Source organism: Delphinus delphis, chromosome 14 (genome assembly GCF_949987515.2).
Source record: "Delphinus delphis chromosome 14, mDelDel1.2, whole genome shotgun sequence".
NCBI lineage: Eukaryota > Metazoa > Chordata > Mammalia > Artiodactyla > Delphinidae > Delphinus > Delphinus delphis.
The window spans coordinates 55,681,998-55,698,746 of NC_082696.1; the positions used below are offsets into that span (position 1 = coordinate 55,681,998).

General features: G+C 32.7%; 1 protein-coding gene across 1 annotated transcript in view; it reads right to left on the reverse strand.

Moving 5' to 3' along the window:
- Positions 1–16,749, reverse strand: part of GRIK2 (glutamate ionotropic receptor kainate type subunit 2) — a 635,712-nt gene that overhangs the window by 25,762 nt on the left and 593,201 nt on the right. The window contains exon 14 of the mRNA XM_060030591.1: positions 8,553–8,778. Coding sequence (XP_059886574.1) covers positions 8,553–8,778 — 226 coding nt within the window. The remainder of the gene's footprint in view (positions 1–8,552; positions 8,779–16,749) is intronic.

The window sequence follows — 16,749 nt, forward strand, 5'->3', positions numbered from 1 at the left end:
GGTAAAATGCAAATGACTTAAAAACCACAAATACATCATTTTACTTATAAAATACTTCTTCAGAACAGTCCTTCAGAATTATTTGTGGTGCATATGTTCTGATCCAAATACTATAAATTTGATGTTTAATACTTATTGCAATCTAATTATGTAGACATGATTCTACCCATTTACCAATAAGAATGCTGAGTCTCTGGGAGGCATAGTAACTTCACTTAGGACACCTAGGACACTCAGTTGGAACTAAGATTTGCACATAAGTCATCTGTCTACAAAGGCCACATATTCTATACAGCATGATAAGAATATGCCTTCACATGAGGGCCAGAAAATGCAAGGCATTCATCTTCAGAATTTAGTGCTTATACATTTCACCACTATGTTTTGACCATTTTTTCCCCAATATGAGTGATTCATTGATCTTACTTAGTCTTGCTAACGAAAGGATGACAGTCTGGCACATTCTGGCTAACTAATCTGTAATGGGATTTGAACCCATGGCCTTGGAGTAATCACCACAAGACACAAACAAAATGAATTAATGTTCTAATGTTTGCATATAAAGTCTATCGGAACTCTGTTTTCATGAGAATTATCCATTTATTCATTGTTTAGGTACCATTTCATCAGCATTTACAATATTCATGAAGGCTGCTCGCACTGGTGCTCGCAATTCATCAAATTCCCTGTGGACGCTTCCTAGATTCTAGCCTGCAGAGTCTGTTGATGATGTCTGTGGAGCAGGCATAGCTTACTGAGACTCATCTGTTTTCAGTGACATGAAATCTAAGACTTTAACAAATATGCCAGGAAAATACAGCTTCTACAGGGGTAATTTGGTGCTTTTTTTTGTTTGTTTAATTCAGGCTCTGAAAATTATTAGATCTCGATTTAGACTTGCAAAATTACTTCACCAGCATTAAAATTATGCTGCCTATGCAATGAAAAAAATAGAATGCATTTTAATGGAAGGTTTGACCTGCAGAAAGATGAATAATTTGCATCAATTTTTGTGCATTATGTTCAACTAATCAAGACAAATGTATTCATTCATTTCTGTAAAGCTGAAGAACTGAAGGCCAGCAATATTATGCATCTATAATGATGAATATTACAGTACTTATTATATGATGAATTGGGAATTCTAGAAATGGATGGTGAGCAAAACAGGGAAAAAACATGCTTTTCATACTGATTTCTATTTTTATAAACACCAACATCTGCCTTAAACAAACAACCTCTCCCTCAGTACCAATTCTACATCTCTCACTTTATCAAATAACAAGAAATGAAGAAGCAGTGAGATCTCATGCATTTAACATTAGAAAATAGAAGTGAAGAATGAAATTTCACATTGTTCATATGTCAATGTGGTATCCTTCTACCATAAAGAGTCCATGATACAACCTATTGTAACATTTTTTACTTTAGGCTGATTATGTGTAAGGGCATTATAATGAGATAAAACTTACTTAAGAATTACTAATAGGGCTACAGCTATTTTGTATTCATTAATATAAAATATTTTATAAATTAGTTTATAAAGGTAACATTAAAATCCAGTTATGAAGCAAGAATGCATCTTATTTATAATTACATAAGTAAATATAATACAAGAAAAATGTATATAACAATTTTGTGTCTGATAAAATTGTCATTAAATTTAACCTTAGTATTATAAAGGATTTATAAATATACTCTTTACATTCATCTTTACTTCACCTCTACACTGCCTATTACATTCTTCATGTATTACACGTATTTAGTAGTTCTCTGACTATGATGTAAGTAATTTAATTTGGATTTTGTTCACAGATATAATTATTCATGGACTGTTTGAAACCTACTACTGATTTAATCCCAGAAGTAAGATGAGGATACATAAGATTATAGAAAATTTTAGCATCTTGGACGATAGGCACAGACATGAGCAGAATTTCCTCCGTCCCCTTTTCAGCTGACTCGTGCTCCCCATATGTTATTAAAGTTGGGAGGCACCAATAAATGAATGAAGTGTGCCACTAGCTCATTGTTAAAAACAGAAATAGTTTTAATGGGACCCTTCAGACACTTTACAATATTTCTACCAAATTGAACACAGCAAAACAAAATAACAGCAACTGGCCCTAATGGAGTTTTTTCTAGATTGCTGTTTTCCTACCAGCTCATGGACTGCTGAGTCTGCCTAGCCCTCAAAGCGCCCTGTGCACTCAACATTCCAAAGACAGAAGCCAAGAAGGCTTTTAGTATGGATGGTCAGAAGGGAGGCAAGGCAGCCGAAAATGCCATTAAGTAGAAACACTCCCTGTTCGGCTAAAATAGATTATCACCTATGGTGAATTAAAAGGTAAGACTGCAATTGCTCACACATTTTAAATATTCCTTAATGAAAACTGCTGTGATTTGCTTTTTTTGCTTTACCCCATCCAGTTGTTTTTTAAAAATTCTAATGAATGAAAAGGAAGTTCAGTTAATGTATTATGAGTAAGAACACCTACAATTTCAAAAATCTACCATACAGTAAATATCACATTAAAATAACATTGCTGCAGTCAGGAAAACTACGAAAGGGATTTAATGTCACCGCAAGCTTAATTAAACCAGTCTATGCTTATTTAGCATTTACCTTCACATCATTGTTGATTGCTCCACTAAGGTATTTTTGTGTAAACAGAGCTTCCCTAATTAAATAGCTTATATCTGAGTCATTCAGTGATTTCACAACAGTTTGGGCAGTAATCATCACACTCAGAGTGATGAAGGGTGATGGCAGGCCCCTAGATGTATCACACAGGAGGAGGCCTAGCAGGTTAAAAGGACGCATGGACTTCTGGGGGAAAAAAGAAAAATATGTATAATTTTTGAAATATTTCTGAATATTCACTCCAAAAGAGACATAGTATTTCTGTTTACCCTCCTGCACTTAACCACATACACCTCTATGACAATATCTAAAAATCTGAGCAACAATAAAAGCAAAGCAAAGGGAGTTCCTCTCCTTGATCACATTTGCAGTATTAATAAAGACAGAATTTTCATATCAGTTTATGGCTTCTGCAGGTATAAACTCAAAATCCTGGGGAATTTCTGGAACTGATCTAAATTTCCAGAACCCGAGCCTATATTGCTCTGCTTTGAATAGATTCATCTCCTTAACTCTTGCTGGGAAAGAGACTCAAATAACCTTTACTTTTTCACACCTAAATGCATTATTTTTTATTTTTTGGCTTATAATTAAACAAAATTTTAAAACTAAGTAAAAATGACATATTACAAAAAATTGTCAATATGCTTGAAAAAGATGATATAAAAGGCAAATGCTAATTAACTAGTTGAGAAATGCAGGTTATGATGTTGGTTGAATATTTATGGTAAGTCAGAATCTCATTCAAGTTCTAGAGTTGCATGTCATTGCATTTATTAATGACTAAGTAATAACTGATGAAAGCCATATTGTTGGCAGAGCTATGACATAGTAAATCATAAATTACTGCCTGAAGTTTTTTTCTCAGACATATTTGAGGGGGTAAAGTGTGAAATGCCTCTTTCTAGATTATACTTCTTTGATGAAGTTATATGAGTTAAGACTTATAATGTATTGGATACTCAAAATCATTTTAATTTTATACTATGTTATGAGTGAATAAAATATAATTTACTAAAGTTAAGAACAATATTATCAAGTCAAACAGAAGAAAACTATCTGAACAAGAGAAACAAAAATTATATTGCAATACCTACAGGTGAGTGGTTTGAATATTAATCCCTTCAAATTTAAATTATTATGTTCAAATTTATCTCATTCAGAATTTGGCTAGAAACAAAATGTATGTTAAATGTGTTAAGCAACTTTTAGTAATGAGACATTTTAATAAATTTAAATTCAATATTATTTGGCAATGAAAATAAAGAAGAATATGGTAAAATATTCTTCCTAGTCTATAATTTTGCTATGCCAAAGTATTATTAGATGCTTTGAATTTTTATTAATATGTACTGATAATTTTACATTAAAAGTCCAAGAAAGTCCTATAAAAGAAATTTATTATGTGCTATTACCTAATTTTTAAAAATTCATTTTAATGAAAACATGAATTTATTACACTATTATACCAAACTAACTACACACTACGAAGAAATGATTCCACTTAGATATATAATTCAACTTGATTTCTAAAGTTTCTCATGCAAGTGACCTTGCCTGTATCAATGACTATTTTCTGCAATAACTACGCTTTCTTCAGAAGGCAAAAGTGGATCTGATCAGCTGAGTTGAACAGATAAAAGGAAAAAAAAACTACACCCTAAGGCTTATAGTTTAATTTGTTTCCTTCTCTCATATATAAGATAAGCTTAAAATGAGAAGAAATAGAAATTCCAAATGCTGTGCCCAGTATTTTCCTTCATTTAAAAAGTTATATAGTTTATACATTTATTAATATTTTGAATTGTTTTATATTTTCCCTGTAAGTCAATATCTTTCAGTAAACAGTGTCAGGGGTAGGGAGAAAACAAAAATTGCTATTTGTATGTTTCCAGGAAACTGTAACAGCTTCCCTAGAACTGATTTAACTGTTATCTTTCTTTTTTTAAATAGCTTTCACATCTGAAATATCTCAGGGAGTTTTGAGAATTATATAATATACTATTTTGATTTATTCGTAACAAGCATTTCCTCAAAGCAAAACAATATGATAAGAGACATTCCTGGTACGTTGGTACATTGTATTTACAACACAAAAAAGCAAACAAACCAAAAAACCCCATCAAGTTAAGGTTTTATATTAAGTATAAGTCAAATTTCTTTATTCTAGAAATTTTGAAATTATGAGTGCTATTATGTAACTAATATTAATGAAGAATATCTGTGCTATACTCTAAAGTCCTCAAACATCCTCCCCAAATCTTATTCAATTCTCACTACCCTCAGTCACTCAGGTTTGTTTAATGAGGTCATCGCATTGAGTAATGTAAGATGCCATGCTGATCTTTAGCTCCAAAAGTTGTTTTCTGTATTTATAAATCTTGCTGCACCATCATATTTTCATATGTAGAGTTCATTTGTTGAACAAATAATTGAGGGTCCACAGAGTGCAGGCACTATTGTTGTGTGGGCTTACAACAACAAACAGACAAAAATCTCTGCCCTCTTCCACGCAATGTAAACTAAAAGAGGAGGGTAAGGATACATAGGAATCTCACTCCTTCCAGAAACAACACTGAAAAATGCATTTATTTTCTTCAGCTCTTTCCAAATGAAACTGTGAGGCAATGGGAACCTATCAAATCACTGCTTCCATTCCTCTCATAAGTGTTTAAGAAGGTGTTTGATTTTTAAAATTTGTTTGAAAACATCAGCTAATCATATTTCTCCACGTAGTTTCTAGCCCACTTTAAATCAAACTCTGGGACTCTGTCAAGTACATTATCTGAAACATTATTATGTTTAGCATTAAATAGACCTTAGGTGTTCCTAGTTTCACCCTGTAATTTTACTAATTAAAAAAAAAGAAAGAAATTTAGAAGCTATAAATTTCATGTCACTTGTCTAAGATCACATTGACAAGGCTAAATCTAGAATATCAGTGTGCAAAATACTACATGATGATACTTTAGAGCATATTATCAGCCTCTTTTCTAAAACATAAATTTGTTCATATAACTTTTCATAAATGAGTACAAGTACGCTTGAAAAGTTATCAAAGTTACTCATCACAAATTCTGAATAAATGGTACATCAACTCATGAAGTTGTTGAGTTCTTTAGGTAATTCTTAGGCAAAGAGCCATATGGGATCTAACTATGGAGTATGCCAGGATTTGAACACTCCATCAACACAAAACTGTGGCAATAAACTCAAGCCTTACTGTGAATATAAGTATAATTTAAAGCATTTTGAAAAGAAGTGCTTCTTAAGCTATAATTATGAGAACTCAAGCATTTTTATATATTAGAATTAATTAGAAAACTTCTGAATTAATACATACATTGGCATAATAATGGCAAAGCTTTGGATGGCCTTTCCCTGTGCAAACAGTAAAGGGGGTTCATTTTGTGTAGAGAATTTTAAAACAATAATAGCAACAACTGTCACCCAGCGCTGGCAAATCAAAACATGTCAAAAGTAAAATATTCCTCTCTTGAAAATATCTTTTGTTCATCCAGGTTCTAAACAATTACTATTGAGTTTTAACAGCCCAACTCTTATTGAGTTTTGAATTAGCATCTATTTATTTCTTATTCTTTAATAAACATTGTACTCCACTTGGAAACTAATTTGGAGAATTCTCATTATACAGCTCACTCCCCCAAGATATGTGAGCTCAGCTACACTTGCATATTTTTGGAGCAAGAACTTAAGGTTCTTGTTTTTTTGTTTTGTTTTGCTTTGCTTTCACAATGACCGTGCAATCATTATTTTGAGTCTACTATATAATTGCAGGAATATGTAATGTTACAGGAGCGAATGTCTCAAAATTCTCTCAAAGCCAAACTATTTTGAGCTATAATGAATTTGAGTAAACTTTACCTAATATGAAAGAATTTAATGTTGAAGTTTTTGAAGTCATTATGGTGGAAAATTTTTGGACTTCTTCCTAGACATTTGAAAGTTGTTAGAAATGATCCCAAAGAAACAAAGACATGGACACTATTGCAATTTCTGGAATTTATCATGAAATGGGATTTTTATGAATCTGTGCCCAACTTTCTAACTATGGTATACATGTTAGAAAGAAACTTTTCAAAATTAAAAGTAATAAAATTATGAATGATACCTGGACAAATATGACTATACCATTTATTAAACACAAATACATGAAGATCCGTTTTGACAAAGTCATTAAAAATTTGCAGAAGTTAAGGCTCAGAAAAATTATAGTGTCATTATTCATTACTGTATAGCCAGTGAGTAGCTGTAAGTGCTTTCCCCTTTCTTTAAAAAAAAAAAAAAAGATGTAATAAAAACATGTTAATCTGTTATTTTGTTTTCTTTGCATATTGTATCAGTTTCCTATTTCCGCTATAACAAATTACCACAAATTGAGGGGCTTAAAATAACACAAATTCATTATCCCATAGTTCTATAGGTCAGAAGTCCTAAAAGTGAGGTATCTGCAGGGCTGCATTCCTTCCGTGGCCTCCAGGAAAGAATTGGTTTCCTTGCCTCCTAAACTAACTTCTAAAGGTCCTCTGTATTGCTAGGCTGTGGTCCTTTCCTCCATCTTCAGTTCACCAAGTAACATTTTCAAATCAATCTCTCTCTCTCTCTCTTCCTCCCCTTCCCTGCCATGGGGTCCCCCGGCCCCAAGATTTATATATTGAAACTTAATCCCCAGTATAGTGGTATTTGGAGGTGGGGTCAGTGGGGTGTGATTGGGTCATGAGGGTGGAGCCCTCATGAATGAGATTAGTGCTCTTGTTTAAGGGACTCAAGATAGATTCCTTGTTCCTTCCTGGTCTATTAACTAAGAAGCAGCTTCTCATCAGACACCAAATATGTTGGTACCTTGATCTTGGACTTCCAGCTTCCAAAACTGTGAGAAATCAATTTCTGTCATTTTTACAGCACCCAATCTCTGGTGTTTTGTTACGGCAGCCCAGGTGGACTAGCACATTCTTTCTCTCACTACTTCTGTTGTGATACCTTCTTAATTGTGACACTTGTGCTTCCTTCTTTTAAGGACCTTTTCAATTACACTGGACCCACCTGGTTAATCCAGGATAATCTTCCCATTTTAAGATCATTAACTTAATCACATCTGCAAAGTCCCTTTTGTCATAAAAGGTAATAAATTCTTATGTTCTCAGGATTAGGCCATGGACATTTTGTGGGAGCCATTTTTATGCCCATGACATGTACATATATACTGAAATATGTATTTATACATTCATTAATCATATGAATGTATATACATTATACATAAATATGAAGCTCAATAAATGAAAATTTTCATTGTCTTTTGTGGCAATTATTATTATTTCATTCCATGATTATTATTGAAAAGAATTTTGTCATATAGAAGAAAGAGAATGTTAAAACTAATCAATCCTAGTGTAAAATATTCTAGATATGTTCCTGGTAAATAGTCTGCTATTCCTCTTAAATAAACATATACCTCTTGTAAATAAGATAATTATTCACAGTAACCATTTGTGGCTCATTCTTTTAGTTAACTAAGTCAAATACAATATTCGTAAGCCACCAATCTGAAAAAATAATGTTGCAAAACTTAATTCATAAAAACTTTTTTTAAGTGTAAGATTGAGAAGGTCCTTTGCGGGGGCGGGGTGTGTGTGTTGTGGATGTTTTCAACACTGATACAGTAAAAATGTCTACTGACCATTTGGTAGAAATCAATTTTCCTTTTGTTACTTATTCCTTTAGAAGCAGATGTCCAAATATCTTCCTGACTTTATACAGTCTCAGAACATAGCAAGATACATTTGTTTGAAGCAAGATTCCTAATGGCATATGAAGGCATTGTTTTTCTTCCATTTTCACAGCAACTAAGATTAATGAACAAAGAACAAGTGGCTGACATGAAGCCTACCCATGGGGGTGCCGACGCCATAACCTTTGGAGTCTATGAGGCCGCCAATCTGTGTCAGGTTACAGTTCCTCTGAGTGACAAACTCAATGGTTGTTGACTCCATTAGGAAAGCATAATCAGAGGTGAGGACTCTCTGGATTCCTTCTTCATTACTTTTGACGAGCACAGACTGCCTCCTGCTACTCATAAAGGCCCACATTTTGTCATATGTGGAGATTTTTGATTTCTGGGGAAAAATAAAATACATAAGAAAGACATTTCTTAGTTTCCACATGATCCTACAATATTTAGATGAAATTGACCATATTTAGTTTGCTCATCCTACCTTATAACTGTATTAGTAATAACAGTGATACTAAGCCACAAAACAATCAAAATCTGTATAAAAACATTTCTCATAGCAATTCCTCATCGTATTTCCAGGTATAGAGCAGATTTATTTAACAAATGTATAAAAAATGTCCTGATGTTCAAAAGTTCACAACTAGTAAATCATAGGAGGCAATAAACAAGAGAAAATAAACAAGATTAATAAGGACGGTTTTTTTTGTTTGTATCTCACATGAATATCTCATGTGTACAATTTTATCCTTCAACATTACTATAACATCAAATTTGGAAGATGCAGACACTGGACACTAAGAGGTTTTCCCCCCCCCCCCCCGAATTCAGTTGACTATAAGACAGATGTTACATTATCCCCCAAGGATAACATACAGATATAGGTTGAAGAGATGAGAGGAATTTGTTACAAATAAGGATATTACAAATAAGAATGACTACATTTCTGCTAAGACACAATCGGGACACCACAGAACTTCTTTTAACCTGCCTCAGGACAACAGGAAATCAATCATTCAGGTCTTACTAACTAACGATTCCTGGACCAAGAAAATAGAAGAGTTTTTACATCCAACCGGAAATTCTCAGTAGGGCTTCAGTACGATCAATTGCTAAAGGAAAGAAATGGGTTTTGTTCAGAAGGCACTGGTAAAACATAAACAGGAAAAAGGTTAGCATCTGCTTATGGAAAGCTCGTCTGTGAAACCTTTATCTTAGTTTAATTCTTATACAATCACAAAAAATAATACTGCAACAATAAACACAAGAAGGATATTCACCATACTGGTTGCTCTGTCATGAAAGTTCAAAACTATTTTCAAATAAATAGATATGCAATGTTTTGCAGCTTAAGCGTGCATTTAGTCCTACATGTGCCAGGACATAAATGCGATATTACTCCTTCCACTAAAACGTAGGTACACAGTAATATTAGAAAAATTCTGGAATTATTTCAATGAAAAAATGGGAAGAAAAACCTTAATTTTGGGGGGAAAAAATACCTAAAGGTACAATAAGTGCTTAATAAAAACAAGTAGCTTTAGAGCTAAGAAAGGGTAGACATGTAAACCTTTGCTCTCCAGTGAACACTAAAACATGCTAAAAGGCCAGTGGCTTAAAATGGGAAAGAAGGCGGCTAGAACCCCCAGAATAAGATTGATATGATTACAAATTTGTGCAGCTATGGAGGCATGTCAGTTGTTTTCAAGTAAAATAATCAAATGTTAGGAGTAGAAAAGGGAAATGAAAGGAATAATTAAGACTATGATGAAATTCTTATTGGAATAATTAAGACCAATAGTGAGATTTTGCAAAGATGTATCTGGCTATCCAAATTAGTAACATAATGAGGATAGCTAGAACAAGTTCATTTCCTTTCAAAGGTAAAGAATTTTTCTCCTAATGTTTTGGATTAAGTGAGGCCAAAATACAAAATAGAATCAAAATCAGAGCTCACCTGCGGATTAAAGAGATTTTATGTAAAAAAAAAAAAACTTGGATACAGTTTTTGATTTAGTGAATCTGTGACTGATAATAAACACAATCCAAAAATGTAATACTAAAAATTTATGTAATCAAAATTATATGCTCATTTCTTGACAATTTAAAATGTAACATCTTTAATGGAGACTGATAGTGTAATATCATAACATGGGTGTACTCATTGAGGCCAAAAATCAAGCAGAGATAAAAAGTGTACAAAAAGTTATTCTTACTTGTATTGTTCATAAATCTCCTAAATTCTCTGCCTTATTTTAGTTATAGGAACATTAGCAATAAATACATTTTATTGCTTTAGTTACGTGATTTTCAATTCATGATAACATGTTCCATCACTGAAGAGTTAATTTAAATAAAAACTTGAGAACTAGTAATTTTGTCCAAAACAAAGGGAGAATATAATGTTTACAATGGCACTAATCATTTAAATAGTATAATTATGTCTTTCTCTTTTTTAACATTAAAAGAAAATTTTAGTTTAAACATTATGCAACACAATTTAAAAGAAGAGAATTACATTTTTAACAGTACATGAATGTATCCATTATTAATATTTTGCTGTGGTTAATGAAGTAAACACATCAATCTTTTTAACAGAACCCACACCCAACAAACTAAGATATATTTCTAATATATTCTTTACAAATGTATAGTTTAATTTTACATTAATGTGAAATTTAGTTATTTTACATTTGAAAAGTCTAATCTACAATACTAACCTTCAGCTGACAAAATAAGGATTTTAAAAAATATATTTTTATATAAAATTCTTGGAACACTTTACTGCACTGATTTTTTATTTCTATGAGCATTTCCTAGAAGGTACTATTTATATTCATTTTGAAACTAATCATTTCCTATCTTTTAAAAAAAAATTTATTGGAGTATAGTTAATTTACAATGTTGTGTTAGTTTCAGGTGTACAGCAAAGTGAATCAGTTACACATATACATATATCCACTCCTTTTTAGATTCTTTTCCCATATAGGCCATTACAGAGTATTGAGTAGAGCTCCCTGTGCTATACAGTAGGTCCTTATTAATCATTTCCTACCTTCCATTATTACTTAAGTATCTCTTATTTTCTGGAATCTATTGTCTATGATTTTTGTACAGGTTCACTCATCTTTCCTATCTGCAGAAAATATAAATATTTCTATTGTTCGTATATGGCATAATAGGTTTTGATAGAAAAGTTACCCAAATCGTTTTGTTTCTCATAATAAAAATAAAAAGCCAAATAATAAGTATTTCAATTTAGAAATATTGACTACTTGCTGCTCACACACATTCTATATGGCTTGCTTGCTTGTTTTGCTGTCATTCTTTAACCACAATTTCCAGCTGAGCACAGTTATCTCTCAATTATGGCTGTGAAACACAATGCTGTGTAGAAAAGATATGGGAAGTAAGATTAAAAGCCGTTGCTACCTTTGTAGACTGCATGTGTGTATGTGTGCGGTATGTAATGCCATTCAACTCTTAAACAACTTCTACAGAAAGTTGAAATAGAAAATTAATCTTTAGCATTGCCTGCCAATTTTATTACTTTTATCATTTTCAGTAGTGAAGATGGTATAGTGCATCACTGGTTTAAAAACACAAGATCTGAACAACATGAATTTTACTGAAACCCTTAAATTTAAAGCAGCTAAGATGGCTTATAAAATATTTGAAGAAAGTATCTGAACAAACTCTTAGGCTGAATATGAAGAATACGAGGCTTTTTTCTCTATAAATCTGGCCACTCATAAATACTTGATTACCTATACTTAACTAATATATAGATAAATTCTGAATAATGTAGGCCTGAGCCAGAAGTAATGATCACTAATTCTATATCTCTTATTAATAGAAGGTATGTCCTTATGCAAGCCAGTTAATCTTTTAATTCCAGTTTACATAATAGTCAAATATCTTTGCTAAACTTACAGGGTTTTTGTGAGGATCATATAAGACAGTACACATAAACACACTATGCAGTAGTAAGACATTTTTGTAACTCCAATTATTTTTTAAAAAGAGAGCATACTACTCCCAAGTGCTTGTGTTTTATTTTTCTTAAGAAACACCGCGTATTCTGGCAAAGATGGAAGGTTGAATATCATCTTTGAACACATGTCCTCTCCTATGGCATGAAACCACAAGGCAAAAGAGAAATGGATAGGGTGCAACAAAAACAAAATTTTGGAAGCTGGAAAGCAGATAGATGAATTGTAACTGAGCTAACCAACGTTTAGGACCCCCTTCTCCCCTGTAAAAGTTTCTGAGATTGGCATTTCTACATCCTTCTCAAAGCCGGAATGATCAAACATCTAACAAAAGTAGAATTTATTGAAAACAATGTCTTAAAAACAACTATCTCTGAGCAGCTTGGTGACTGCTCGATCCCACCCAAGCAAAGGACTAGAGGTTTTATTCTCTGGGAAGTAAACAAGAGTGCACTGGAGGAAGTGGTGCTACCGGGGCCCATAATGAAACCAGAAGGAAAAGGTTGGAGTCTACAGCCCATGTTGAGACCAGTCAGCATTCTGTTTTGGTTCTTTGAATTCCTCCAAGAAGATATTTTTAAGCAAAACTGGACTGCTCTAAAGAGACAATAATAATATTAATAACAACAATAATAGTAATAATAGCAGTTAGCACATATAATAGCATGTGCCGAACATTATTCTAAATTATTTATACGTATTAAAATTTTTTAAGTTTTACAAGATTTCTAGTAGGTGGTAGTATTTTTGTCCCCATTCTAAAATTAGAAAACCAAAACACAGAGTGCTTTATAATATGCCTAAATTCATGTGGCCTCTTCCTAGCAAAACCAGGAATCAAACATGGGCAGATTAGCTACCAAGTTCATAGTCTTAATTATTGCACTGTATCAACTGCATCTAAAGGCACAGATCATGGATTTCCAACAAAACAACCCACTATATCACCCTAAAGGGAAGCTCATAGTTTTTCACACTTAACTAAGCACCCAGAGCTTGCAGTGAGTCTCTAACTTAAATTATAAAGACCAAAACAAATAAAATGGCATAAATGTCTTCAGAGAGGTAACAGATGCTGCACAAATGCAAAGAAAAAAATGTAAATGGACTCTGTTGAAAGAAAATGCATTCAGAGAACAAATACATATTAAAAATCTGATATCAAAAATGGAAACCTCAAGTGAAATGTAGAATAAAAGAGAATTTAAAACACTGCAATTGGCTTGACCTCTAATTTCAGAATATTTATATTAAATACATGTGGAATTATACTGATATGATACTCTAAGATCTAATGTGTAAGGAGGAAATAAGAAGCCTCAGCTAGTTTTAGTTCTAATAAAATAGAAAATTGTTGAACATTTTCAAGGTAAAATAGACTGTAGGATCTCTAAGGTTAAAATCAATAGATAGAAGCTGTATAAGTTAAAGATTAGGAATAAGAACTCATTTAAGGTCAGTAAGCAGGTATTTAAAATTAATAATCAAATATTTGTATGCTGAGTGTGAAAGCTTATGTAAACTTATTTAGAAATAAGGATCTACCAAGTTGCAATGTGAACTAAAGATCGTAGGTGGAAGGTGCAGCGTGTTGAAAGAATGACCTGTATACTATGTTCTGCTGACTCTCCTGTTAGACTAAGGTTAGTTTCATTCAGTGAAGTAGCCACTGATCATTGCCAAGGGACGTGATAAAATCGTGGATGGAGACTAAGCTGCTGAACTAAATGTGCACAGTCTTTGAAAGTCCTCTAGCCACAGGGATACAGAGAAGTGAGGACCTACATAGAACACCAGAACAGACTCAGGAATTGGGACACAGCTTGGCCCTGTGCATCACTGTTGCCAAATTCATTAGGAAAGACATTCCAGAAGAATGTTTTATTTAAGAGGAATATGAAAAATGAAAGTCAGGTAATAAACTAAGCATCAGAAAATATAATTTTCTGTAAGGGAAGAATTAAGATAATGGCAAATTAGGGCATAGAAGAGAAACTATTCAGATAGAGTATAGCCAAGTTAAAAACAAAAAAATTAATCAGTGAAAAAAAAAAGAATATCTTGTTTCACTCCTTTACTTCACAAATGAGAAAACTAAGGCTACTTGATAAGAAAAAAATATTAGCAGTGAAGGTAGATTTGTAAAGAGTAAAATGCTGATAGGATTTATGACATCATGGTTTTAAAGAAGAATTTTAATTCCATAACAAGACAATAACTTCTTTGGCAAAAATGAAAAACAGTCCTAAGTATTATCATTAGTTAGGCTGTACATAGTAATATAAAGTCACACAAATAAATCAAGTCTCAGAGATATTGCTTGAAGTGAATATTAAAATCAAAGCACTGTAAAAGAAAAACATATTTTAAATGTTTGAAATAAAATCGTCTTATTTTCTCACACAACCCACCCCGCTGCTCTAAATACTGGAATAAATTTCTTTCTTTTGTGTGTGTGTGTGTGTCTCTCATATTAAAGATACTTTTCCTTCTGTGTTACATGAGACAGATTTAGGATGTCAATGTTTAGCAGTGTTTATTTTATCAAAATGCTGAGGCTTGTAAGTTGATTTGGTTTTTGCTACATCAGCACAAAACCAATAAAACTAGTTCATAAGGCACTGTCTTTTTATAATAGCAGTTTTCATGGGCTATGAAACATCAACAGAAGGATAAAAGAAAAAATTCTTGTCAAGAATAAACTTACAAAGAATAAGAAATACAACACTTTTTAAAAATTCACAGATGCCAAAAGATTGTGTGCTTTACAAAGAGCATTCAGTATACTTAAAATATTTAAAACATATAGCTAATGATTCCAAATTTAAGGATACATAGCTTTCATTTCTGAGAGAATTCAAAATAAAGTTTGCAAACTGAAATTACCTGGCTCTTTGAAGATCTCCAGTATCTAATGGGTTTTAGGCAACATCTTCCTGAGCATTTTAGAGAGAGATTTTTAGACACAGTAAGATATTGATACAAGGATAGTGCTTTGAAATTTTGTTTCTATCCCATCTAAAATGCTATGAAAGCCAATAAAGTAAGGGCTACTCTTGTACCATTGGAGTAGATCTTTTATTGTAAGCAACAAAGTTTACAAATTCAAAGCCATTTAAAAAAAAATCTTGATTTAAATTCTTTAGGACACAAATGAATTCTTCTCCCCCATTCACTTTGATTGCTGTCAAATACAAATTAAAATTTAGAAACCATCTTGTGTTCATTGGACCTATTTTTATAAACCTGTCAGATACCCTAAAAATGATAAGAAAATATTTGCTAGACCTAGAAGTTAATTTAAAATTAACTTTTTAAGTGTGTTCTAGAGGAAAGCTTATTTTCTTGAATAAGAGGGAAAAATCTTTAATATTAATCTTGTTTGAACTATCATAACCACAAAGCATCAACAGTAGAAAGAAAACCCAGTACTATTTTGTAATATGTTTTTTATACATAATATTTGAAGCGTTGACTACAACTCAGATTTTTAAAAAAGTTTATCAAGTAGTACAACACCTAAAACATATTGAAGTAACTTCCTTCCGTTGCGGAGCACAGGCCCTGGACGCGCAGGCTCAGCGGCCATGGCTCACGGGCCCAGCCGCTCCGCGGCATGTGGGATCTTCCCGGACCGGGCACGAACCTGCGTCCCCTGCATCGGCAGGCAGACTCTCAACCACTGCGCCACCAGGGAAGCCCCCAAAGTAACTTTTAAAAAGACTTTATTTATGTTAAGAACCCATTTACTTTTATTTAAAAAATAAACATTCATGAAAAAATATTTTCTCACCTAAACCATAATGTGTGGCAGAATTAGTTGAACTCTGGTGTATGGATGAAAGTGGTGAAATTACTAAAAGAAGAGGCAGTAATTTATGATGATTTTCCATAATTACCAAAGTAAATTTGGTGTCATTGGTACTTACTCAAATTATTCCTTTTCAATAAAGTCCACATTACCAATTTGGTTTCTAATATTAACTTAAATATTTGGTTATACGTGCTATAATAACATTTATTATTCTGTTATGAAAAAGTCGCATGTAGTCATTCCTAATATGTGGTTTGAAAAAGCCCATACCAAGGGAGACCTTGGTAAAGGAGAATTTGGCTGAGATTTGCATTTTAATTTTTTATTACAGTAAATAAATTACCAACAATAGTGGAACATATGTGCTAGGTAAGAACAGCTGAGCCCTATCTGGACTCATCTGACCTTGGTCACTAGGAAATTAGAGTTAATTCAGGAAAACAGGACTGAAGCCATATGTGGTTCATATCAAAGGTGGATCTGAGGCTAGTGCAGTGATCTGAAAGCATTTGGTTGTTAGCAAACCTGTCAGTCCTTGGAATAATTCTGG